This window comes from Myodes glareolus, chromosome 6 (assembly GCF_982192425.1).
Source record: "Myodes glareolus chromosome 6, mMyoGla1.1, whole genome shotgun sequence".
NCBI lineage: Eukaryota > Metazoa > Chordata > Mammalia > Rodentia > Cricetidae > Myodes > Myodes glareolus.
Window position 1 is genome coordinate 100,072,769 of NC_142031.1, and position 27,603 is coordinate 100,100,371.

General features: G+C 44.2%; 1 protein-coding gene across 2 annotated transcripts; it reads right to left on the bottom strand.

The window, feature by feature from the left end:
* Positions 1–761: 761 nt before the first annotated feature.
* LOC148121918 (uncharacterized) lies at positions 762–21,730 on the bottom strand. Of its 2 annotated transcripts, XM_087907395.1 has the most exons (6): positions 21,596–21,730; positions 11,336–11,378; positions 10,718–10,772; positions 10,001–10,096; positions 3,758–9,090; positions 762–3,409 (listed from the first exon to the last, which is right to left on the bottom strand). In XM_087907395.1, exons 1-6 carry the CDS (start codon positions 21,704–21,706, stop codon positions 876–878), a joined length of 8,172 nt encoding a protein of 2,723 aa, XP_087763521.1. In that variant the 5' UTR covers positions 21,707–21,730; the 3' UTR covers positions 762–875. The 2 variants fall into 2 exon arrangements, with proteins under 2 accessions (XP_087763521.1, XP_087763520.1); XM_087907394.1 differs by having other exon boundaries at positions 762–9,090.
* Between the last annotated feature and the right edge of the window lie 5,873 nt (positions 21,731–27,603).

Genomic DNA, 27,603 nt, shown 5'->3' on the forward strand with positions numbered 1-27,603 from the left:
GTCAAGACCATGAAAAACCTGCAAAAACTGTGGCATCTCGAGCCTACAGCAGGAAGGGCTACCCATTTAGGTGAGATGCAAGCGAACATTGGGACATGTGTCCAGGCGTCCGAGGTACACATGTGGGATGCTATTGGCTGAACCGGATCAGCCAATCCGTCCGTGAGAAAGATAAGAAGGAAGAAAAGAATGAAATAAAGAGGAAGAGAACTGGGGGCCCCGGGTCCCCAGGTGCGGGAGTGCTGGGAGCTGGCCAGGCCAGCTGTCCCAGGCACGAGCTTAACAGAGAATGCAAGCCATAATGAATGCCAGTAAATGGGCGAAGAAGTCCCCGCCCCAGCCTAAAAACAGCGGGAAAACCGGTCAATCCCAGGTTAAAAGGCTCAGTTAAGCTGGCTGGAGTGGGGAAACTCACGATTAGAAGCCGGTGTTGTTTGTAGGAGTCATGGACATGCAGACGGGACACGTGGGTCGGTGTGGAGAAAGCCCTCAGTTTCGATTCAATCCCGGAAAGTGGAGCTCAGAGTTCCGGATGAAACCTGAAGCTGGGACCCTGGCTGGGTGAATCTCTCGAGTCCGCGGCACCAATATTGTTCTTAATGATGTTGGGGTGCCTCGAGCGGCCTGCAAGCCAGGCAGAGGCTGCCGCCAGAGCAGTACAGGTTCCCCGGGCAAGCGGCAGAGTTGGTCCCACCATGCGGCCCGGGAGAGTCAGGCGGGCGGGTGCGGCGGATAATAGTAAATAGACGTAAGACTAGACATAGAGGTAAACATTTATTAATTAAAGGAGAGAAAGAAAGGCAGAAATAGAAAAGAGAACAGAGAGAAGAAAACACATGTGCTCATGCCAGGAGAGAGGGACAGAAGAGAAAGAGTTAAGATGGTGACGAGGGAGGTAAGCAGTAGCTGGGAGTGGGCGTGGTTAGCCACAAAGGAATAACACGTATAATAGTGTCTGTATAGGATTTTGGAGACTGCAAAATGCCAGCATTAAAGTTCTTCATATTCAAGGCTCTTGGCACTTCTGGCATTCCAGAACCCTGAAGGGGCCCTAATTCGATTGTTTTGACAGAGCTTGAAATAAATGGGATTGGAGGGCTGCTTATGAACCTAGAGAAGTAATTCTCTGATTGTAACTTTTCTGATGTTATCGTTTCCGAATCTCTATTCTGGCACACCCGTCCTTGGTTCAAATCCATTTCCAGTACTTTAGGAGATTCTCTTTTGATTCCTACAGATTTTCCAGCCTGAAGCCTTTGCTTGTGAGTTAATACTGGAGGTTCCTCAAGTGGAGATGTTTGCTGTAAGATTAATTCTGTAAAATTCTCTTGAATATTTGCCCTTTGAGTTTGTTCTATAGGTTTTATCTTGTCTTGAAGATGTGGTCTTGAGAGTAAATTCAAAGAATCCTTTACTTTAATTCTTGATCTTGTGGCAACTCCTATTGGTTCTACAGCCTGGGAACTTGGTCCTGGTTCCAGTTCTTGAGATTTCACAATCAGAAGCAGTGGCTTGGGACGCAATATAGTCTTTATCACATGAAAGCCTGATAATTCTATCGTTTCTAAAATCTGATGTGTTGGCTCTGTGATTAATTTCTTAGATTGCACATTTTGTAGCCAAAATCTTGGAGCAAACTCTGAAACTATCACATCACATAGTGTGGGAGTCAAATCAACATATTTTGACCCTTGAGAGGTCGGCTCCGGTATCATCACTGACTCTATAACTTGGAAGGGTGGTCCAGGAATCACTGTCACAGATTCAGAAACTCGAGGAACTTGAAGCCGTGTCTTTGCATATTCTGTCACTTGATCGAGTGGCTTTGGGCTGATCCTTAGAAAGTTTATCATTTGATCCAGTGATTCTGTTGGAGTTACACTTTCTTTTCCAATGCTTGCATTCTGGGGCTTTATTAGACTCCTTACTACCTCTTCTGTCTGACATTCCTCAAACGCCAGCTTGACAGAGGCTGTATTTCCCACAACTTGATTGGTTGGCTGGGCGGCCAACTCTGAGAATTCTTCCCTTTGCAGCCATAGCTTAGATTCAGGAATCTGAGGTCCTGGTGTTATCCCTGGAGCAGAATCTGGAACATGGTAGAATGGTCTTGGTGGCGGTACTACAGATTGTTCCCTTGGGGATCTTTTCTCAGAGCTCAGCACCACAGGTCCTAAGCCTTGAGGATATGGCCTTGGAGATTTTTCTGTACATTCAGACCTGTGGCATGGAGCAAACTCTGAAGAGTTCCCTCTCTGAGACTGTGACCCTGGTTTCACATGCATAGCTCTAACTGTTTGAAAACAAGGTCCTGGTGAAAATGCCTCACTTCTTAAGTCCTGCAGACCACAGCCAGGTGTCAGATTTACAGAGTTCGTACAAAGCAATGGCTGTTTGTTCAACTCTGGAAACATTCTATCTTCAGGCAGTGGTGTTGGTAAAACTTTCACAGAGTCCACACCAGTTGACTGAGGCTTCAAAGTCAACATGGGTTGTGCAGTTTGCTGCCGTGACTCAAATTGCTTCTTCGAAAGTGGGATCTCTTGAAAATTTGCCCCTACCATTAAGTTAGATGGCTTCACACCTTGAAAAGGGGGTCCAGGGTTCAATAGAACAGATCTTGGACACTGAGATTCTGATCCAGGGGCCCATTCAAAGGACTTCATGTTTTGCAACTGTGGCCCTGAACCAAGCTTCACTAAATTTATGGGTTGTAATTTTAATCCTGTATTCAATTCAGAAAAATTCACACATTGTTCCTGTGGCCCAGGGTTGTATTCTACAGGTGCTATACCTGCAATAGTTGACCCTGGAGTTAATTCAAGCTTTAAATCTTGCAAGTGCTGTCCTGGGTTAACTGTTACAGGTATCTCTCTTTGAATTCCTGTCCCTGGGTTCAACTCAGAAAACTTCATACCTTGAAGTTTAGGAGCTTCTAAATGTGGCCCAGGGTTGTATTCCATAGAATCTGCAGACTGTGATTCTTGTCTTCGAGTACATGCAGAAAAATTCACATTTTGCAAATGTGTTTGGACACTGCACCAAACAGGATTTACACACATAATTTGTGGTGCTGGAAATGTTATACCTGAATGCGTACCTTGAAGAAGTGGCCCAAGATTATTCCTATTAGAATGTTCACACTGAGGGTTTTGCCCTGGAGTGCATGCAGAAGACTTCACACCTTGCAAATGTGCTTTAGGATTGCACTCAGTGGAATTCATACATGGAGGACTTGGCTCCGGGGTGCATGCAGAAGAATTCACACACAGAGGACTTGGCTCCGGGGTGCATACAGAAGAATTCACACACGAAGGACTTGGTCCTGGGGTGCATACAGAAGAATTTACATCTTGCAAATTTGGCTCATGATTGTACCCAGTAGAATCCACACATTGCAATTTTGGTCCTAAAATACACACAGAATTCATTCCATTAAAATGTGGCCCAAGGTTGCACCCAGAATTTATACATTGAGGGTCTGGCTCGGGAATGCATGCAGAGAAATTTGTGTTTTGCAAATATGGTCCAGGTTTATATTCACTGGAATTTGTATACTGAGAATTTGCATTGGGAGTACATGTAGAATTCACATCTTCCAAATGTGATCCAAGGCAGAATTCCTTAGATGTTATGCCTTGAAGGTCTAGATCAGGGTGCAACTTAGACGACTGTACATTTTGTGTTCCCGTCTTGGATGTCATGATATTTTTACAGTGAATCTGTGGCCCTGGACTCGAGTCACAGAATGTCCTACCTTGCAACTCATGTTTGAATTCCAGAGATGACTCATCTGGCAGCTTGGACTCTGTGCACACCTCAGGAACTTTTATCTCTTGCAACTGTTGCTCTGAATTGAATTCCGTAGACTTCAGGTCTTGAAGTTTTGTACATACTTCTGATGACTTGATATGTTGCAAATGTGGTTCATGACTGAAGACTACCGGTTTTATACTTTGAAGCTGTTGCTTTTGATTTAATTTGTGAAACTTCCCGTCTTGCTTCAGGTTTCTGGCACTGAGTTCAGAAGGTACCACACAATAGATTGTTGAGTCCGAGTCCTGCTCAGCGAATCCCACAACCTGCAATTCTGCACCATGATTGATCCCCATATCCTTCACTGCTTGGACATTTGTAGGCTCGGGTTGCACGCCTTTCAACTTTGATCCATGCTTGACTGCCTCAGGTTCCATACCTTGAAGATATAATTCTGGGGTTAACATGGATCCTTTCCCATCCTGGAACTGAGGGGTTTTCAGCTGCAAAATCTTCCTGTCAAGTGCCTTGCAGAAAGTCCGCCTAAGAGATTTTACATCCTGCCACAGTGACTGGGCCTCAAAGCCCATGGGTTTCTCTCCTTGAAGCATGTCCTCTGAAAATACTTCATAAGTCTTCATACCCGACAAGTATGGGTGAGAACTGACCTCTGTAGGTCCTGCATCTTCATGCTTTATCCCCAGAACTGACTGAGAAGATTTCTCATCTGGTAACTGAGGGCCCAAGTTGAACTCCACAGAGTCCCCACTTGGAGACTTTGACTCCACAGTCAAAGATTCCATACCTTGGAGCTTTTTCCCATGAGTCAACTCAGACGGCTTTTTATTTTGTGACTGTGGTCCTGAATTAAGGTCCATTGCTTTTACACCTTGGGATTTTATATGTGTTGCCAGCTCAGAAGATTTTATACTTGCAACGTGATGTTCCATAGAGTTTACACCTTGAAGTTTCATATCCAAGATCTGCTCAGGATATTTCAAATCTTGTAAAGGGGACGCTGAGTCCAGCTCTATTGATTTTGTGCCCAAAAACATCTTCCTTGGGATGAAATCAGGTTTCTTACCTTGCAACTTTGAAGTAGGTTTGCTTTCTACCAATCGCACACCATGAACCCTCTTCTCTGTAAGGACTTCAGCTGGCATACCTTGTAATTGTGGTCCAGGAGTAAAGCCCATAGCTTTGACATCTTGGACTTTTATACCTATGATTGTCCTTGAAGATTTCAGATCTTGTAACTGTGGGCCTGATTCACAGTCTTCCATCTCCATTTCTTGGGACTTTGTCCTCAGAACTGAATTGAATTTTGTACCTTGCCACTGTGACCCATGTTTACAGTCTAGCTGGACACTTTGATTGGCAAATGGCTTACCTTGACTTGATGTGATACATTTCATATTTTGGGACTTTGTTTCAGGTGTCAAGTCAGAACATTCTGCACTTTGCCACTGGGGCCCAGAGTTGATCTCAGATTGAGGTTGTGTTCCTGGGGGTGACCCTAAGACTTTCACTTCTTGTGGTTGCATTGAAGGGTTCAATCCAGGAGAGCCTGTGCCTTCTAAGTGAAACCTGGGTTTGGATGGGAATTTTATATTGTTAATCTTTGACCTTAAGTGTGGGTCACCTCCTTTCATACTTCTAAACTGGAGCTCCGATTTAAAATCAATAGCTTTGAACCCATGAGACTGATGTTCCGGGGTTGACCCTGAAGGTTGTTTACTTTGTAACTTCGGCCCTGTAGTAGTTAACTCACTAGAAGTCTTCACGTTTCTTAGTTGTGCCAAAGGGTTTAACTCTTTAGCCGTGACATCTTCAGATTGTAACCTAAGATTCAGCATAGATTTCTTAGCTTTATAGTCAGACACTGGGATCCACTGAACAGATTTCGTATTTTCAAGCTGTAATCCACGGTGTAATGCCACACTTTTTACACCCTCAGCCTGTGGCTCTGATCCGTGGTGTAATGCCACACTTTTTACACCCTCAGCCTGTGGCTCTGATCCGTGGTGTAATGCCATACTTTTCACACACTCAGCCTGTGGCTCTGAGTTTTCCCCTTCTTGTAACTCTGGTTCTGGGGACGCCTCGGGGGTTTTTATGTGCTGTACTTTGGGCTCAATGTTAAAATCCACAGATTTATTCCCTGGAAGTTTTGGCCCTACAGTCGTTTCAGGTGGTTTCACACCTCCCAACTGTATGGATGGTTTCTGCTCTGTAGATTTGACGCCTTGAGATTGTGACCCACGATTTAACCCTAAACACTTCACACCACGGAACTCAGGTCCTGGTAGCCACTGAATGGATCTAACACTTCCAACTGGTGGATCTTGGTTTTGAGGCTGTGGTTCTGAAGTGGATGTGACATTTTCTCCTTTCTGTAACTCTGGTTCTGGGGACAATTCAGGTGTCTTCATATGGTGTACTTGTAATTCAAGGTTAAAACCCACAGATTTTTCTCCTTGAAGTTTTGGCCTTACAGTCGTCTCTGATGGCTTCACACCTCCCAACTGTATGGACGGTTTCCGTCCTGTGGGTTTGACACCTTGAGATTGTAACCCATGATTCAATCCTAAAAACTTTACACAGTGGAACTCAGGTCCTGGTATCCACTGGACGGATCTTACACTTCCAGCTGGTGGATCTTTGTTTTGATCCACAGTTTTGATTCCTTGAGGTTTTGGCTCTGATGTTAAGTCAAAAGTTTTTTTCTGAAGCCCTAGTGCTAACGGAGAGGTTTTTACTTGCTGTGACTGTGGCTCAAGATAAAACCCTACAGATTTTTCTTCTTGAATTATTTTAGACCTGACAGTCAATTCAGGGGGCCTCACGCCCCTCCATTGTGTAGACGGCTTCAATTCTGTAGGTCTGGTACTTTGAGATTGCAACCTAAAGTCTGACCCTACCCATTTCTCACTTTGAAACTTAGATATTGGTATCCACTGGACGGATTTTGTACTTCCAATCTGTGGCTCTGTGAGCACCATGGTTTTCACATCTTGAAATGGTGGCTCTAACGTTGGCTCTGAGACTTTCACCTGGTGCCCCTGTGGCCCTGGAGTCACCTGGCATGGTTTCATACTTGACACCTGTGATTCATCTTGGACCTCTTCAGGTTTTACACTGTGAACAACTGGTTCAGGAGTCAATTCAAATGATGGTATATCTTTAAATTGTACTTTAAATTTGATCTCTTTGGGTTTTTTATCTGCAGGTTTGGCTTCTTGACCTGACTTCATGGACAACACATCTTCTGACTGAAAATGTTTGCTCAGCTGGTCTAAAATCCCGCCTTTCCGCTCGGGTGATCTTACAGTTATCTGGTCATCCTGTCCAGGCTTTGGAGTTAAATCCGTGGGTGCCATTCCTCGACACAGTTGTGTTGAGACTAAATTCACAATTTTTTCTCCTGGGATTCCTTGTGTTTTGGCTATATTCACAGGTTTTAGACTTTGTGGCTTCAAATATGAGATAATCACATGTTTCCTATCCTGCATTTGTGACTGTGAAGTCAGTTCTTTAAGTTTTATACCTTGTAGTTGAGGCCCTTGCAACACCTCCATAAACTCATCTTGAAACCGTACCCCTGGTACAAAAGTCACAGGACTCTCTTCTTGCTTCTTGGCTTCAAGTTTCAAACCCATTGCCTTTACATCTTGAACATGTGTGTCACAGGCCAGTCCCACAGTCTTCAAATCTTGAATTGGAACGGTAGAAGTCAGAACATCTGGCTGCTCTGGCAGTGGGGTCAGATTTTGAGTTTGGATCAAAGCCCTAGGTTCTGTAACATGTGGCTGTCCTGGTGGAATTATCTGCATGGAATCCATAGTTTGTTGGGCCACTGGAGTTGCTTTTGTATAATCAATGGCTTTAGGAAGTTCACTGGAGCTAATTTCCAATATATTTTCATGTGTTGGACCAGGAGTAATCCCAATGTATTTTGTGGCTTGATTCTGTGACCCCAAGGTCATGTTCGATGTTCCCATGACTTTATGCTGAGGCTGGGGAATCACTTCCACAGTTCCCAGAACTGATTGCTGTAGCCCTAGACTTTCTCCTGGTCGTATGGCTTGGTGGCCATGCAATGTATCCACCTTCGCCGATTTCATGACTTGGTATTGTGGCTTTGGGGCTATTTCTGCTGGTTCTATGAAATGTGGGTGTAATTCATTCACCATCCCCATGGAATCCATGATGTGAAGCAAGGTCACAGGAGTTACCTTCATATTATCTGTGACTTGACTCAGTCTTGAGGCCATACTCTTTGATTCCGTAGCTGGATGCAGAAGACTTGTTAATGTATTTGGTTCAATTACCTGATCTGATGGCCCAGGAGTTATACTCCCTGTTTCTGCTTGATTTGGTGGCTGCGGGGGAAACCCCATGCCGTCTATCACCTGCGTGTGTGATTCTGGAATCATTCCCATCGAGCCCATAACCTGAAGCAATGCCACTGGAGTGACCTTTACGCTGTCCGTGGCCAAGCATGCTACCTGGTCTGTCAGTTCCACATCAGTTACTTGTGCCCTTTGTGGCTGAATCATTTTTTCTGGAAGACCTAGGACCCTCTGATCTATATTCAGCTCTAACACATGCTTTGGATCCTTTTTCAGTAAAGCGTTTTCTTCCTGAACTATGTTAATGGGAGATGGAGTGCCCATTGATATAACTAAAGAGTTGTATCTAAGAACCTGGCGGTCATTCTCAGACTGTAACTGCTTGTTTGAGGTAAGCGGCTGTGCCACTTCTGTCCTGCTTAATTCAGAATTCACCCCAATGTTCACATGGACATGAAACGATGGAACATCTGGAGATCGATTGCTATTTTGCTCAGCACTCTGAGGGATGAGTTTAAGAAACTGAGTTTTGGGGAGCCCTTGTTCAGGGACTCCTTGTACATCCATCAAATTATTGAGTATTTCCCAGGATTTCTTCACGGGCAGAGGCACCACTTGTGCCCGCAAAGTAGAAACCTTCTGAGATACGTGTCCTTCCAGTTCTCCTCTGACTAAAAGAGAGAGCTGAAAAGTAGGCAGCGATGAGCCCTGGCTTCTGGGAGTGGACGTGGACGGTTCCTTTCGGGAGAAAGCAGGTAAACTACGGCTCCGGAATTTCCACGTTGTTCCTTCAGGAAAGATTGGAAGATAAGACAGGTTCGAGCTGTCGTTGGATGACACAGAGGACATACTGGAGTCAGAAGAACTGTTTCCCATCTTACAGTAGCAAGAAGGTGGGATAGCCTCCCGGCCCACAATGTCAGAGACGGAGGAGGAAGATAAATCTTGGGACTCTTGTAAACTCATTTCCATAAATGTTGACCTGACAAAAAGAAATATTTTCATTTTCTTTGGAATCAGTAGACACAAAATCAGTAAAAAGAGAGAGAGTGGTTGTTTCAATTCCAAAACACTTTTGGTCTAACACTTTGGTTGCGTTTACAAACATCAGTTGTTTGTGTAAAGAATCCCTCTACCAAGAGCAAAATGTGTGAGTCAGTCAGTAAAGTACATGCTATTCAAAGAGAGAAGCTGAGTTCCATCCCCAGGACCCACATGAAAATAAAGGGACATAGTGCCCCAGTGCTGGGGAAGCAGAGAAAAGTGGGTCCCCTGGGGCTCACTGGACAGCCAAGGCTAATTAGTGAGTCCGAGTGAGAGGCATTATCTCAAAAATCCAGGTGGATGGCTCCGCAGAAATGACATCCAAGTTTTGCAGACACGCAGACACACACACACACAAAACCTGTGCTTGCCATTAAGCCAGAAGACCTGTGTTCGATCCCTAAGAACCACATGTTAGAAGGAAAGCACTGACTCCTGTGGCTTGTCTGATGACCACTATGTACATGATGTGGTACACATGTGCACACATGCACAAAAAGTACACACACACACACATATGTACATACACTGTGGGGTCTAGAGAGATGTCTCAGCAGTTAAGAGTAGCGTCTGCTCTTCTAGAGGACCCAAGCTTGCTTACCAACACCCACATGGTAGTCTACAAACATCTGTAACTCCAGTGCCAGGGGATCCAATGCCCTCTTCTGGCCTCTGTGGGCATCAGGCATGCATGTGGTGCACAAACACACATGCAAGTAAAATACCCATATAAAACATGGAATAAATAAAACTCAAAATATTGTTCTCCATTGCTCAAACTCACTTTTCTTTTACCTCCCTCCTTTTACTCCCTCTCTCTCCCCTACCGAGAAACTCTGTTTCCTGACCTTGCATTTTCCAGCTGTTGGAAAATCCGTTGAAGACTCCTGTCTATTGACCAGAATACATAGTCCTGGGTCCAGCCCATAGGAAGTCCTGAAATACTGAGCACAAAAGGGGATGTCAGTGGAATTGAAGTGATATTAATAAAGTACCAATAAGCCAGCCAATAAGAATAGGAAGTTAATTTAGGAAGGAGGCAATTGCTATCACAGTAAACGAAGTAAAAGTCCCAGGATTTTACATATAACATTTACGGTTAAGGTGGTGTCGCAGCTAGGATTTCCACTGTTGTGCTGAAACACGGTGACCAGAAACTTAGGGGGACAGGGTTTGCTTCAGCTTACAGTTCTCAGGTTACACTCCATTGCTGAGGGAAGTCATGGTAGGATCTCAGGGCAAGATGGATTCAGGAGGCAGCAGCTAATGCAAAGGCCGTGGAGGAACCCTGCTTACTGCCTTGCTTTCATGGCTTGCTCACCCTGCCTTCTTGTACCACTACCAGTCCATGGGTGGCATCACCTACAGTGAGCGGACCTTCCCATACCAATCATCAATTAAGAAAATGTAGCTGGGCATGGTGGCACACACCTGTAATCCCAGCACTTTGGAGGCAGAGGTGGGTAGATCTCTGAGTTCAAGGCCAGCCTGGTCTACAGAGTGAGTTTAGGACAGTCAGGGCTAGGTATTTGTCATAGGACAGTCTGAAGACACACTCTGCTTACCATGTTAGATCAGCTTCAATGATATTCATCATTCTAGCTTTTTCCACCTGTGAAACTGTAACAGGAGTAAAGAGACCGTGAGCACAGTGACTACTGACATCATCTAACAATTAGGGGAGCAAAGATGAAGTCACATCATGAAGCTGATGAGTGGTACAGCCCAGCCATCAAACTTTGCTTTGTAAGCAAACTATACTGTCTTCATTGTGTACTAGAAGTGACCCCAGAACGCAGCAGTGGGGGACATGGAGATCCTGATACATCTTTTCCTCTAAAGATGTCTGCCCCACATCCACATCCGTGGTAGCGGAATAAAGGTGATGGACCGCCCTCACCAAACTCTTGGTAGTTAATCTTTGCCCATTCTCCTTTCCCATATTTTGGGCTTCCCATGAAAATATATGGGACAGAGAAGCATGAGGAAAGCAAACAGTGGAGAAATTATGGAGCTGTTTGCATGACTTTGGAAATGAAGATGTCAGAAAGATGGGGTACTCTTCAGGACACCCTCTTTTTCAACTTTCTTCCACCTGCTGTTAAAGACTAGAGTCTGAAAGCATGGCCCACACATCAGTCACCAGCCTTGAGCTGATCAGCAAGGGAGAGAATCATTCTGACCTGTGAGTTTCTGAATTTGTTTTGGATCATGTTGCTTGGCAATCTAGAGAAACACACAAAAAGAAACAAAGTCAGGTTTATGCTCTAGATTGGGGGTTTTATGGACAAAACATCTTACCTTATCTGTGGGATACTGACACATTTTATATCAGGTATCAACACGGTTGTCATCTGTAACCATATTATTAGTTACCTTCTCATCTTAATTATGTATGAATAATTTATTAAATATACTAAGAGACCAGCAAGATGGCCCTGTAGGCACAGGTGTTTGACACCAAGCCTAATGATCTGAGTTCCATCTCTGGAGCCCACAGTGTAAAAGAAGAAAAGCAATTTTCACAAGTCATCTTCACCTCCACATGCATGCCATGGGCATTTGTACATGGATGTACACACATACAAATTAGTCCTAGATTATTGTGTGTAGTACTGAGACTCTAGAGATAAATATGAGTCCTGTATTCTAGAGACTTGCATTCATAAGGAAAATAGCCAACTAAACAGGTAAGATGCCATATGGGAGCCAGCAAAATGACTCAGTGGCTAAAGACACCTGTGGCCAAGCCTTGGCAACCTATGTTCAATCCCTATGACTGGTATGGTATATGTAAGAACTGACTCTTTCAGGTTGTCCTCTACTTCCACACTCCCCTGGCCCCATGCCCTATGCACACATGCACGCACACACACACACACACACACACACACACACACACAAATAATTTTCATTTTGTTTTGTTTTTGTTTTTCAAGACAGGGTTTCTCTGAGCAACCTGGCTGTCCTGGAACTCGCTTTGTCGATCAAGCTGATCTGGAACTCATAAGGGTCTAACTTCGGCCTACTGAGTGCTTACAAATGTAATTTTTAAAACATGGGGTACCTCACTCAGGATAGTGTTTTATAATTCCATCAATTTGTATGCAAAATTCAAGATGTCATTATTTTTTACTGCTGAATAGTACTCTAATGTGTAAATATGCCACATTTTCTTTATCCATTCTTCAGATGTGGGCCATCTAGGTTGCTTCCAGATTCTGGCTATTACAAATAATGCTGCTATGAACATAGTTGAACAAATGCCCTTGAAGTATGATTGAGCATCTTTATGAGGTAACCCAGTCCCAAAAAGATGAATATGGTATGGACTCACTCATAAGCAAATACTAGCTATAAAGAAAGGACACTGAGCCTATAATTCATGATCCTAGAGAAGCTAAGTAATAAAGTGAACTCTAAGAAAAACATATAGATCCACCTGGAAAGTCAAAATAGACAAGATCGCCTGACAAAATTGGGAGCACGGGGTGGGGGAGAAGGAAGGGTAGAAGGGGAAGGTTAGGGGAGAAGGGGAGGGGTGAGAAGAACTTGAGGGAATGGGATAGTTGAGGTTGAGGAAGGACTGAGATGTGAGTAAGGAAAGAGATAGCTTGATTGAGGGAGCCATTGTGGGATTAGCAAGAAACATGGCTCTAGATATAGGAATTTACAAGGATGACCCCAGCTAAGACCCTAAGCAGTAGAGGAGAGGGAGCACCAATGTTAATTTGCCCTGTAATCAGACTGATGAATGTCTTAAATATCACCATAGAACCTTCATCCAGCAACTGATGGAAACAGAGGCAGAGACCCACATCGAAGCACTGGACTGAGCTCCCAAGGTCCAGTGAAGAGTGGGAGGAATGAGAATATGAGCAAAGAGGTCAAGACCATGATGGATACACCCACTGAAACTGTCTACCTGAGCTAATGGGAGCTCACCAACTCGAGTCGGACTGGGAAGGAACAAGCATAGGATCAAACTAGTCCCTCTGAATGTGGATGACAGTTGTATGGCTGGGGCAGACTGTGGGGCCACTGGCAGAGGCACCAGGATGTATCCCTACTGCATGTAATGGCTTTTTGGGAACCTACTCTCTTTGGATGGATACCTTGCTCAACCCAGTTATAGTAGGGAGGACCATGGACCTTCCCCAAAGCAATGTGCCTTACCCTCTCTGAGGATGGATGGGGTAGGGTGGGAAATCTGCTTTGAAGCATTCTGTCCTTGGACTTAATGACTAGGAACTTGTGAGAACTGAGAAGCACTGACGTGTAAGTGCTGTGACGGCAGACGCTGAATAACAGCTGAATTAAGTACATTCAAAACTGCTGGACGCGGAAGAGAAAGAATCCCTATACTGCCCCTGAATTAAAGAACTGTCATAGCCACGTGAATAGTGGGGTGAAGAGCTGGTGTGTTTTCAGAAATATCGGGCATCAGAAAACAGCAGAATAAATTCTGCAATGTGCTAAAAGAAAACAACCGCCCATCTAGACTTACACTCCGCAAAACTACTTAAAAATGTAAGATAGGGCAGAGAAATTGCTATCGAACATAAACATAGTACACCTAACTGGGTAGACAAGAGCTTACAGAATGATGATGAATATAAATATTTGGAATTTATTCAAACAATGTATGAATGTTTAATGTGACAGAGACGCTTGCACATCAGTGTTTACCGCAGCATCATTCATAATAACTAAGTTATGGAGCCATATGTGTGCAGCTGCAGAGGAATGGGTGTTAAATATGTCTGTATACACAATGGATTTTTTTCTGTCATGAAGAAGTTACATAGTTTTCAGGGAAAGGGATACAATTGGGGCTCGTCTGAAGTCAGTTAAGCCAGAAGAACCAACACCATATGATCTTTCTCATTTGTAGTTCCTAGATTTTATATAGACACATAAAATCACAGGCGTAAACATGCCGTTAAAGCAGAAATGAAATTACCTGCAAGAGTAAATGAAACCAATGGGGAGGCAGTGAAGACGAGTGGGGAGGAAAGGAGGATTATGCTCAATGTTCAACACTTACTATGTGAAATTATTCTTATGGAACAGCACCATACACAATAGAGATACACAGTGAAAATGGTTTTTTAAATAATGCATAGCTATTTAAACATAACACAACGATAAATACATTACATCATACTAACAACATAAGTGGGAAACTGTCATGGTCATTTCAATGGTGCAGAAAAATAAAAACAAACATCTACTTGTGTTTTCTTAAGACATTTAAAAAATTAGAAATACCAGGGAGCTTCCCCCAACATACACTGGGTCCAATGCTATCCCACAACTTGATATGTAGAAACCCTTACCCCCAAGGTAATAGTGTTAGTAGGTGGGGTCTTTGGGAGGTAGATACGTCATGAGATAGAAATCTACAAAACATTGTTGTAGAAAGTAAATAGTAATTAAGACATTCTTTGTTCATGATTGGAAGGTTTGATGCTGAAATGACATTACCAACACAATCTATAGATTCTGTAGGGATACTACATAATTCCTATCCAAACTCCTTTTTTGTATAAATGATAACTCTGTCCTAAAAATCCCTGTGGAATTACAAAGGTCCCTCAGGAGCCAAAACAATCTTGAAAAAAAAACAGTAGGAAGGACCATATTTTCTGATTTTAAAACTTTGTACAGAGCTGGGCAGTGGTGGCATTAACCTTTAATCTCAACACTTGGGAGGCAGAGGCAGGCACATCTCTGAGTTCAAGACCAGCCTGGTCTACAGAATGAGCTTCAGGACAGCAGGGCTACACAGGGAAACCCTGTCTTGAGAAACAAAACAAAACAAAGAAATGAAAAACTGTGTACAAAACTACAGTACTCAAAAATAGTTGTGGTTTAAGAATCTAATATTAAAAATCAGCTGGTTCTCAATACAGGCTCCATGACCATTCAATGAAAACAAAATAATCTTCAACAAATGGTGCTGGGACAACTGGATAACCACATGGAAAGGAATGAAGGTGGGCCTTTACCTCATATCCTATTTAAAAACGAACTTGAGATGTAGTAAAAGCCTAAATGTAAGAGCTGCTTAAGTCATGAAACTCTTTACCAATAGAAAAGGAAGAACTGGGCTTGGGAAGACGGTTCAGCAGTCACAGCGCAGCTCTTGCAGAGGACCCAGGTTTGATTCCTAGCACACATAGCAAATGCTCACAATTGCCTGTAGCTCCAGCTCCGGGGGGGGGGGTCCAGCACCTCTGGCTTCTGCTGGTACCTGTGCTCATGTTCAGACTCACAATTATACAAAGACAATTTTGTACACACACACACACACACACACACACACACACACTTTCAAAAATGATAATGATAAATCTTTTTTGTTGTTGTTGTTTTTTGAGACAGTGTTTCTCTGTGTAGCTTTGGACCTGTCCTGGAACTCACTGTAGACCAGACTGGCCTCAGACTCACAGAGATCCACCTGCCTCTGCCTCCCGAGTGCTGGGATTAAAGGTGTGCACCACCACCGCCCGAATGATAATAATAAATCGAAGCAAAAGAAAGGAGTGTAATGGTTAATTCTTATGTCGACTTGGCTAGGCTATGGAGCCCAGTTGTTTGGTCATATATTATTAGTCTAGAACACTTCTTTGACAGTAATTTTACATATGATTAACATTTAGAATCAGTACAATTGGAGCAGATTGCTTTCCATACTGCAAGTGGGCATCACCCAATCAGCTGAAGGCTTTAAGAACAGATACCAGGCTGGCCTCAGACTCACAGAGATCCACCTGCCTCTGCCTCCCGAGTGCTGGGATTAAAGACGTGCGTCACCGCCGCCCAGCTGAGAGTCAATTTCTTAATTTTAGTCACTATTCCTTTGGGGAGTGTGTGTGTGTGTGTGTGTGTGTGTGTGTGTGTGTGTGTGTGTGCGCACGCGCGCACATATGTGTGATAAAAAACAATCTGGTCTTTGTTCCAGATTCTTAGTACGAACTCCCAAAACCCCTGTAACTCCATGAGCATTGAGGGTGTCTGTTTCATTATTGAGATGGAAATGTGGATTTGCTTCTGTTTAAATTGAGGAAGCTGGAACAATCACCATTCTAAAATCTAAGACCTGACCACTCAATATATTTATGCAAAGTTGCATAAGTACCAAACAAAATATTAGAAAACTGAATCTAATAAATCTAATTAAAGTATTGGAGCCAACATTACAAATGAATTATACATTTCCTAGGAATTCACAGTTGATCTATTATCTTACATTCTCATGCAATTCGGTACATTGATTGAACAAACAAGAAAAAATACGACCATCTAAATAGAGGCAGGAAATATACTTATCACTTAGCACCCAGTACAAAGAGATTAAATTTAAAATTTTAGAACATTTTTTAAAAAGTTAACACCAATTCTTGCTAAAATTTCCTTGATTTGCTAAATAATATTTGAAAAACTACAGAAAACATTATACATAACTGGTGAATTATTGAAAATGTTCCTTGACTTAATAAAAGACAGATGCCCACAACACACTGCTCCTGAATATTGTACTGAAGTCATATTCATAAATGAAGGCAAGGAGAACAAAGTCATCAATAAGAACTGGAAAATAAGTAATAAAACTGTTGTTATTTACACATAACATGATTTAGAGAATATTCCTACAGGAGAATAGATTCAAAGTGATAAACTTATCAGGGTCCTCTAAGCAGATCCTTATGGAAAGATGTATTTGGGGGCTTCAGCATCATTTATACAATGGTATTTACAAGGGGCAGCGGTGGCACATATCTTTAATGCAAGCTCTCGGGAAACAGGAGAAGGTGGATCTCTGTGAGTAGGCCAGCCTGGTCTACAGAGTGACAAAGTGAGTTCCAGGGCAGCCTGAGCTACACTGAGAAACCCTGCCTTAACCCCCTCCCCTGAAAGAAAGAAAGAAAGAAAGAAAGAAAGAAAGAAAGAAAGAAAGAAAGAAAGAAAGAAAGAAAGAAGGGAGGGAGGGAGGGAGAGAGGGAAGAAACATTATTTACAGTATTAAACCAGTATACCAGGCCTGAGGATGTACTTCAGTGGTAGACTGCTTGCCTAGCTCACCAGACCCCGAATTTGATTCCTAGCACTAAAAATACATAAAAAGATAGATATAGGTGATGTAAGATGATAGATAGATAGATAGATAGATAGATAGATAGATAGATAGATAGATAGATAGATAGATAAAATGCCATACCAGAGCAGACAATATGTGCCTCCTGATGATTATCATGACCTATTAAGTATGTCCTCTCTTCTCAACAAAAAACAAATTCCTCCTGGTTCTAGTTTATATTGAGTTGCAAAAAATAGAATATTTGTCATCAGCTCATCTTTGAAGGAAAGGGTTTAGTTGGTTTCATGGTTCCAGAAGTCTAAGAGCCTAGTGCTACCATGTCCTTAGCTTTGCCTGACGTCTCTGTACAGCTTCAACTCACAGCAGAAGTGGAGGAGCTGGGGCTGCGTGCGGAAGACAAAAGGGTTCCGACTCCTGTGGTGGCTAACCCAGTCCTCAGAGAGTAAGGGGTCATGCCTGGGAGACCTTACCCAGTTTGCAAAGAAGGGTGTGAATCCCTCCTGAAGGTCACACTTTGCAACCCTCTTCCCCTGGAAAATGCATATATTTCTACATGAGTTTTGGAAATCCCAACTCACAGAAAGTACAAGAGGCAGCAATATTTATCAAATCACAACATGGAGGGTTTTTTTAAAAAATAATTTTTCCTAGTTCAAAAATATTTTATGCCAGGCGGTGGTGGTGCATGCCTTTAATCCCAGCACTTGGGAGGCAGAGGCAGGCAGATTTTTGTGAATTCAAGGCCAGCCTGGTCTACAAGAGCTAGTTCCAGGACAGGCTCCAAAGTCACAGAGAAACCCTGTCTCAAAAAACCAAAAAAAATATTTTATACATGCATACAATAAACTATAATGATACCCACCCCTCCCCACTCCAACTTCCCCCACATACCCCACAATATATCCAACTCCCAGCCTCATGTTTGCCTTTTTTTTTTAATAACCCACTAAATCCAATTAACATCGTCCTTATGTGCACAGCTACACGGCATGGGTATTTGATCAACAAAATGTTGACTGTAAAATCTAGAGAAATGTCCCTTTTATCCAATACTTAAATAACATTATTAAAGAAAAGAGAGACTTTGTAGATTGGAATAAAGAAGCATTCTGGCAAGAAACCTGGCTCTAGAGAAATTCCCAGGAATCCACAAGGATGACCCCATCTAAGACCCTAAGCAATAGTGGAGAGGGGGCCTGAACTGGCCTTGTCCTGTAGTCAGATTGATGACTATCTTAAATATCACCTCAGTACCTTCATGCAGCAATTGATGGAAGTAGAAGCAGAGACCCACAGCGGAGCACTGGGTTGAGCTCCCAAAGTCCAGTTGAAGGGTGGGAGGAGTGAGAATATGAGCAGAGAGATCAAGACCATGATGGGTTCACCCACTGAAACAGCTTGCCTGAGCTAATGGGAACCCACAAACTCTGACCTGACAGTGAGGGAACCAGCCTAGGACCTAACTAGGCCCTCTGAATGTGGGTAACAGTTGTATGACTGGGGCAGACTGTGGGGCCACTGGCAGTGAGACCAGGATTTATTCCTACTGCTTATATTGGCTTTTTGGAACCCATTCTCTTTGGAGGGATACCTTGCTCAGCCTAGATATAGTGGGGAGGGCCTTGGTCCTGACTCAAAGCAGTGTGCCAGACTTTGTGGACTCCTCTCTGAGGAGTGGATGTGGGGAGGTGGAGGGAAAGGGAGGAGGGGAGCGAGTGAGAACTGGGATTGCTATGTAAAATGAGAAACAAAAGTTTTTACTAAATAAATAAATAAATAGAAATATACTGTTTGCCAGGCAGTGGTGACATGCACCTTTAATCCCAGCTCTTGAGAGAGAGGCAGGCAGATTTCTGTGAGTTCGAGGCCAGCCTGATCTACAGAAAGATCTCCAGGACATCCAGGATTACACAGACAAACTGTGTCTTGAAAAACCAAAAGAAAAAAAAAAAACTAAAACAGACAAACAAACAAAAAAAAAAAAGGAAAAAATGCACCAGAAATGTAAAATCATTGCTTTGCCTGGAAGGAGCACAGACCTGAATTTGATCCTCACTAACATACACACAGACACCCAGATACTCACACGCTCACACACACTCACACACTCACGTCCACACACACTCACACACAAATTCACACAAACAAAAGCACACAAATGACTTGAATAGGCAGTTTACAAAGAAGAATTTCCAAACAACTAATGAACCTGAGACGTTGCTCAATGTTATTTATTGGGGGGCAGGGTGCGGGGTGCACGTGAAACCACAGTGAGATGCCACACACTTACTGGAACAACTCAATAAAGAGGTGGACTTGCCAAGTCTGGGCAAGATGGCAGGACTGTGGGAGAGCCAGTCACTCATGGTCTGTTCAAAGGACCGAAGACTCAGAAGAGACATGATCTACTGATGTTTCAAACACGTGAACCATGTACTCAGACAACCCCTCTCCCGCTGGAAATAGAAAATCCCCAACCAAGCAACACTTGCAATTCACTTCCTGAGACCTTCTTTGTTTTGTCATATGGTTATAAATCTTTCTTTATAAGACAAGCTCTCTCTACCATCTGCCTCCCATCCATGCAATGGACAATATCCACACCACTCTTACTTACCACATTCTTTTCCATAACTTCCCCAGAGTTAAGTCATATGAATGTTCCATTTCAGCTGGAAGTCCTAGACAGCACTTCCTCTATATCTAGTAATTCTTCCTCAGTGTCTATTTGATAATAGATCCTAAAGCTACTGAAGCTACTTCTTTCTTCTTTTTCTTCTCCTTCTCCTCCTTTTTGTCTTCTTCTTCTTCTTCTTCTTCTTCTTCTTCTTCTTCTTCTTCTTCTTCTTCTTCTTCTTCTTCTTCTTCTTCCTCTTCCTCTTCCTCCTTCTTTCTCTTCTCCCTCCCCTCCTCCTTTTTCCCCCCTCCTCCCCTCCTCCTCCCCCTCCCCCATCTCCTCCTCGCCCCTTCCTCCTCCTTTTTCTCCTTCTTCTCTTCCCTCTCCCCTCCTCCTTTTCCCCCTCCATCTCCTCCTCTTTTCCCCCCTCCTCCTCCCCCTCCTCCTCCCCCTCTCCTCCTTCTCCTCCTCCTCTTCTTCTTCTTTCTCTTCTCCCTCCCCCTCCTCCTTTTCCCCCTCCATCTCCTCCTCTTTTCCCCCTCATCCTCCCCCTTCTCCTTCGCCCACCCCACCCCCTCCTCCTCTTCCTCCTCCTCCTCCTCTTCTTCTTCTTCTTCTTCTTCTTCTTCTTCTTCTTCTTCTTCTTCTTCTTCTTCTTCTTCTTCTTCTTCTTCTTTCTCTTCCCCCTCTCCCTTCTCCTCTTTTTCCCCCTCCCTCTCCTCCTTTTCTCCCCTCCTCCTCCCTCTCCTCCTCCCTTCCACCCCTCCTCCTCCCCCTCCTCCTCCTCCCTCCCACCCCCTCCTCTTTCATCTCACCCCCTACTCCTTCATCCCACCCCCTCCTCCCTCCCACCCCCTCCTTCTCCTCCTCCTCCTCCTCCTCTTCTTCTTCTTCTTCTTCTTCTTTTCTCTTCCCCCTCTCCCTTCTCCTCTTTTTCCCCCTCCCTCTCCTCCTTTTCCCCCCTCCTCCTCCCCCTCCTCCTCCCTCTCCTCCTCCCTCCCACCCCTCCTCCTCCCCCTCCTCCTCCCTCCCACCCCTCCTCCTCCCCCTCCTCCTCCCTCCCACCCCCTCCTCTTCCATCTCACCCCCTACTCTTTCATCCCACCCCCTCCTCCTTCCACCCCCTCCTTCTCCTCCTCCTTCCTCCTCCTCCTCCTCCTCCTCCTCCTCCTCCTCCTCCTCCTCCTCCTCCTCCTTCTTCTTCTTCTTCTTCTTCTTCTTCTTCTTCTTCTTCTTCTTCTTCTTTATTTTTTGAGACAGACTCTCTCTGCTTAGTCCTGGCTGTCCTGGAACTCACTATGTAGACCAGGGTGGTCTTGAAATCAGAGATCCTCCTGCCTCTCCCTCCCAAGTTGGGATTAAAGGTATGCACCACCAAACCCATCCTAAGGCTTCTTGAAGTGAATTAAGAGAAAGACAAGGTGGGTAGTGGTGGCTCATGCCTTTAGTCCCAGCACTTGGGAGGCAGAGGCAAAAGAATCTCTGTGAGTTCAAGGCCAACCTGGTCTACAGGAATCAGGAGAGCCAGGGCTACACAGAGAAACCTTGTCTTGAAAAACCAAAACAAAAAGAAAAAAAAAAGGAAGCATCTATCAGTTCTGTCTCAACTCCCCTCTGCCCTCCATCCAGGTCCTCCTATGGTCCAGAGGACAGGCATTTAGACAAACCTATAGGCCGTCAGCATGAAGAGAAGTGACCCGAGAAAGAGTGGTTATCACGTACCTGTGTCTTGGCTGCCACCTGAACCTGGTATGCGCCACAGACTAAAACACCAAGTAACATTAGACTGAGATACACTGGCAGTGGAGCAGCGAGACCCCACATTAGCGCCATTCCTCAAGCCTATGATCCTCTCAGCTACAGTTCCTGCCTTTATACTGAGAGTCCATGACATCACAATAGGCACTGTCAGGGAAAGCCAGTCTGGGGGCGCACTCAGGTACCAGCTGCTGCCCTTCCCTGTGTCTGCCTGTGGCTCTGAGAGGTCTGGTATCTAAAACCCAGGAAAGAATCTATCTGTGAATCTCCTAGGGTTCAGCTAGACAGACTTGTCATTAAGGGGGGCGTGATAAGGCAGACTTTCAAAGGTCTTCCCAAATGACTTGTTCTGACTCACATTTTCTTTGGAGCCGGTCACTGGTCACTGTCATGTTTGGACTGGGTCTATGGCCACAACTTGCAAACTGCAGGTTAGAACACAGAACCAAGTGGAATCTAAGAGAGCTGGGATAGATCAAGTGGAATCCCTCAGGGACCTAGAGGTGCTTGGTTTTCTAGGTTTACAAGTCTCCATATTTCCTAGTTGCTGTTGCCCTGACACACATCACACTGAGCAGTGGCCTTAAGAGAGGACTGACGGTCTCATTGCCCAGTTCGGTCATTACGCCACCCATCACTCCATCTTCCCTAGAGTCAATGCAGTGCAAACAATGTTGATGTGAACATTGATAAAGAAAAATGCTTTTTTTTCATCTAGGAACACTAACGGACTACTGCCTAGTAGGCACCGTTTTAGAAGACAGACTAGGTCTTTTCCCCACAGTGTCTTCCGTCTATAGGGGCAGCGCAATTCATATTCTTGGGAATCCCACTAAAAAAAAATAATAAATAAATATGGTGTGCGTGCTTTATGAAGCACTGTTCAACTTCTACAAGGATTTTAATTATAAAGAACTCTGGCTTGTACCCTGAACAGCGGGCAGGTGCTAGCCACATAGCATGTATGTATGTACACCAGGGTACACCAGCCTAGAGCTCTGGGAAGTAATTAGCAGTGAAATATCCCTTTGGGTTCTTAAAACATTTGTGTGCAGTTCAACAGGAACCCTTAAAGATTTACTTTTCTATTTTAAATCATGTGTGTATGCATACGCACGTATGAGTGCGGATGCTGTGGAGAGGGGCCGAGAGGGTGTCTGCAGGGACAGGTGTGTGAGAACCGCACAACATGGGTGCTGGGTACTGAACTTGAGTCTCTGCGAGAGAAGTCTTCATTCCCCACCTCCGGGCCACCTCCAGCCCTAACAAGGAGCTTTTAGGCCCTGTCATTCAGATTATGATGTCAGCGTGTCCCTTAAGGGTTCATGGGGGGGGATTTTATCCCATAGTGAGGCATTAAGAGAGTAGGAACTTAATTCAACTACATAAATAGTTGTTAATTATTAAATAAAATAATGTTTACTATTTTATCTAATATTTTTACTTAACATTTTTGATACAGGACCCAGTTGGGCCTCAAATTCTCTATGTAGCCAATGCTGGTTTTGAACGTCTTCCTTTTTTAAATTTTATTTAAAATTTCTTAAAATTTATTTTACATATTAACCAGTTTCCCTTCCCTTCTCTCCTCCCCTCCCATCCCCACCCCTGCAACTCCCTTCTACCCCCTTTCTAACCACTCCTTCTCCATTCAGAAAGAGCAGGCCTCCCATGGGCTTGAACACAGTACAGCACATCAAGTTGAGGTAGCCCCGACCTCCTCCCCCTGCATAAAGGCTGGACAAGGTAATCCAGCTAAGGGCCAGGCCCAGGTCCTGATCTCACTGCTAGAAGCCTTACACACAGACCAAGCTACACAACTGTCACACACACGCAGAGGACCTGGATGGGGCCTTGAACTTCTTGGTCTTACTGCCACCACCATCCAGGTGCTGGAAGGGCAACGTAAGCACCACTAGCCTGACCTCAACTGCAGTGATTAAAAATGGGAGCTTTCCGGGGAGATTAAACATAAAATTATGCAAGCGGAGCCCCCATGGCCAAAGACTGCTAGCCTTAGAAGGGGAAGAGATAAAAATGGACATACGTACACACATGTACTCCCTATCTCTTGCCACATGACAACCCTCTCTGTTCCACATCTAGATTTTACCAGTGAAAGGTCACCAGATGTGGCCTTTCAACACTGCTTCAACTCAGAACCAAAATAAACTTCTTTTCTTGATCAAGGAACCTCCTAGTCTGTACAAAAAAGATATCCTTTCTTTCTTAATTGTTTAGCCACCATGCCTGGGATGTATGCAGTCTCTATATGTCCATTCAGTCCACTTGCATAGTGTCTATGGCTGCTTTCATGTCACTTTGTCACAGGTAAGTAGCTGTGCTGAAGGATGAGATAGCAGCATAGGAAACCTTTATATGCCTTTAGTAAATATCTTTTCTGCCAGTGCTGAGAGTTTCAGACCAGGGACTCATATATGCCGGGCAAGGACCTGACTACTAAGCTACCCCCTAGTGAGTGCCTTTTTACAAATCCTATCTCAAAAAATAAACTAAAAACACTGGCGTATTTACTATTAACTGAACCTCAGCCTTCATTTGGATGCCATATTTTCCCACCAATGTTCAGGATCCAACCCATAGTACCATGTTGCTGGAGACCAAACCCAGAGTCCTCTGAGGGCTCCACCAGCGCTCAACCATTGTGCCAGTAATAGAAAAAGAAGAGCCCTAAATTTGTGTCTCTGTGATGTTCCCTGTATGCTTAGACTGAGATTGTGTTGGTGGGGTGGGGTGGAAATGGACACCACACAGCTGTGGCATGTCCTTCTTATTCCAGCACGCCAAGAGGGACATGTGACTAACTTGTGGTACTGGTCTCAAGTCCTTTGCAGGGCGGTGCATGCCACATTCCCCACCTGAAGTTATTATTTTCTTTCGCTCCTACTTTGCTTCTGGAAGGGGCAAATCTATACATCTGACTCCTGTTGGAGGTACGGGAGTTGGCATGATTCAGTTCCATCTCCTGGAGGAATACTATAACACAACACATAGTATTTGAAATTCGTGAGTAAGAAAAATGTGTCTCCCTCTCCCCATATTCTATTTGCTCATTTGTGTTTATTGGTATGGATGCGCGCATATTTCTTTTGTACTTTGTATTATGGCTCGATACCATTGTTATTTATTTTGTTGCTAAATTTTTCCAGCTTTAGCGGTGAGAAGCTCTTCTGTCTCTTTGTCTTCAATACGTCCCATCATTCTGGAGTTTGGGGCCCTGTAAACCAGAGCTCATCTTCCCGTGCCTTTCTCTCACTCTGTAACCCTCAGCCACGAGCTAAAAAATGGACCCAGTTCTTCCCTCTCCCATGAAGGGAATGCTTTACCATCTAGATTCTATATACAATGTCTGTCCTCACAACACTAGGATCTAATCCATGTGTTTAATTCAAAATGGATCTAGGATTAGATCCAGGATCTAATCTGCCTTGAATTTAGATGGGATACTGGGCATTTTGCTATGTTTATGAGCCCATATATGGAACCAGGTTGGTACTTTCATCCCCTACCTTTCTTTGACCTTACAGACTCTTTAACTTATTCAAGACCTATACAAGCCTGCTTAAACCTCCCAGCACCACCTACGTTGTGAAAATAAGAGGTGACCTGGAAGAATGGAGTTCCTTTTTTACTGTATTAGACTTCGTGTACAGTCAGTATCCAGATGCCTCCTAAGCCAAATCCTCTTGGCTTTGATCCAGCAAATGGATACCCAAGAGATTATTTGCTTTTCCCTTCTTCAATCCAGTGGTCAGCTTTCTGTCAACATTTCGGCATCACCGCTGCCTTCTCTGGTTGTTTTTCTCTCCTCAGATGTTTGCTTTCTCCAAAGAGTGCTAGTTATTTCGAGACAAGTTGTAGCCCATCCATCTCTGGATAATTTTATGGGGGAGAGAAAGAGAGAGAGAGAGAGAGAGAGAGAGAGAGAGAGAGAGAGAGAGAGAGAGAGAGAGAGCTCTTGATATGAAGCCTCCCAATTCACAATCTCCTACTGCTCCTCTCAGATGAAGGGATTACACAAAGCAGCACCATGCCTTACTCAGTTCTAACCTATCTCTGAACTGTTTAAGCTCTGCCTAGAGCCCAGAATTCCCTAAGAAGGACCCAACTCTGTCGTTCACGCCGCACGCTGGGAGCTGTACAGCCTAGTCTCAGATCAGCAGAAGACTTACGTGTTCTATGGGCTTCCTCAGGGCAAGGCACCTGTGGAAACAGACTCTTGCTTGGCAAGACCAGTGTAGGAATTTGCAAAATTCATGCAGCTTGCAGGTTCTTTTCTCTCTCATTATTTTGGTGATTCTTTGGGTGGTTTTTAGTTTTACCCTGTCAGCCACACGTGCAACAGCTGTAATTGCCCCTGGAAATTCTGCTCCTTTTAAAATATTTTCCCCTAATAGTCAACAGGGGGCTAACGCTTCTCAAATCTCTTCTCTGGAGTTGCTAACTACAACTCCCAATCCTGGGAACTTTTCTGACTCGATAGAGACAGGTACGCATGAGAGAACAACACTTGGAACACTCACTCTGTCTCATGGTTCTAGAAAGGAGAGTAAGGCATGCGTACACAGAATAGGGGGAAAGTCTTAGGGATTCACACAGCGCCATCTGTTGATAGTAAGGTCCCCGGACACCAAGCATAGAATCATTGGTAGGATCTGGTATGCGCCAAGAGGAAACAGACAATGCAAAATATGGGATGGAGAGATCCATCTTTACCATACACAGGAGCTTGTCTTGGTGGGAGATGCATGGTACAGTGAGATGGGAAGAGTGCTTATCAAAGTCTGCCTTCTACAGAGAGATCGAGACATAGGACCCTCTTGTAGGAAAAAGAGCTGTATAAAAACACACCTTGCAGACATGAACCAATGTCTGGGTTGGAATATTGTCCTTAAAGCATTGTTCCCATGTCTATTACTTTTAACTTTGTAACCGCAAGCAGCTGTCAGCTGACAAGCGCCAGAAGAACAGTCTGTGTCTGGCTCGATATTGTTAAGGCCTGCAAAAATGCTGAACTCTACGTCTATAGTAAGGTATTGTAGTGGGTGGGACAGTGTATTTGGGGAAGCATAAAGGGGAACAATGGGTTTTCATACTGTATTCCTTCATTTGTGATGTATTTCTTAAAGTCTAAAGTAGAAGCCAATAATAAAGTTGTTCACGTAACCCTGGTAAGAAAATTTCTGGTAGGTATAAATAAAGACAGCCTGAGCTATTCGGGGCCTCTTAGCACAGCCCACTTGGTGGTCAGAAGTTTTCCTTGGCCAATGTCCCTTCCCTGCCTCAGGACCTGAACTCAAGTCGAGGCTAAACCCTAGCAACGTAACACTGTAAGCCTTCAAAACATTCTCAGGTTTTATTTGCCTCACTCTAATCTTATTTGTTCGAAAAGTTTCCTTGATTCTTGACTTCCCCAGTAATACCCCAAAATAATTCCCTCCAAAGGGGAGGTCCTGGTAGCGGGGGTGAGGGGGGGGGGTGTGGGGGGGGGGGGGGTACGATCTCTTAATTGGCTATTTCTCTACCACAAGGGGGAGCCAGATCTCTTCAGTAAGAGCCTTGGCTGCAGGTACTATAGACCGTACCTGGTATGAGTCCAGGTGTCTTTGATTTATCAAAACCGTGATTGCTGAGGTCTAAAACTGCGCAGACAAATTTCTAGTGTTTGTAGGGTCCCACCACCAAAGGGTCCCCAGCACAGCCAGAGTTCCTTTGCTCTTTCTTGCAAACACAGGGAGAGCGTGCCGTCAAAACCCTCCACTCTCTGGTCTCTAAGGGGGTATGGCATTCACTCTGGTCAGAAGGACCTTGGGATTGTCTTTCTCTAGCGGATAATATCTGAAACACAGCTTCTCCTTGCCCGGAATTACCTGGTGCCACCATTTTCTTGTTTGTGTGTACTGAGTCTGATAACTGACTTTTGGCAAGGTTAGGTTCCAAAACAAGACAAT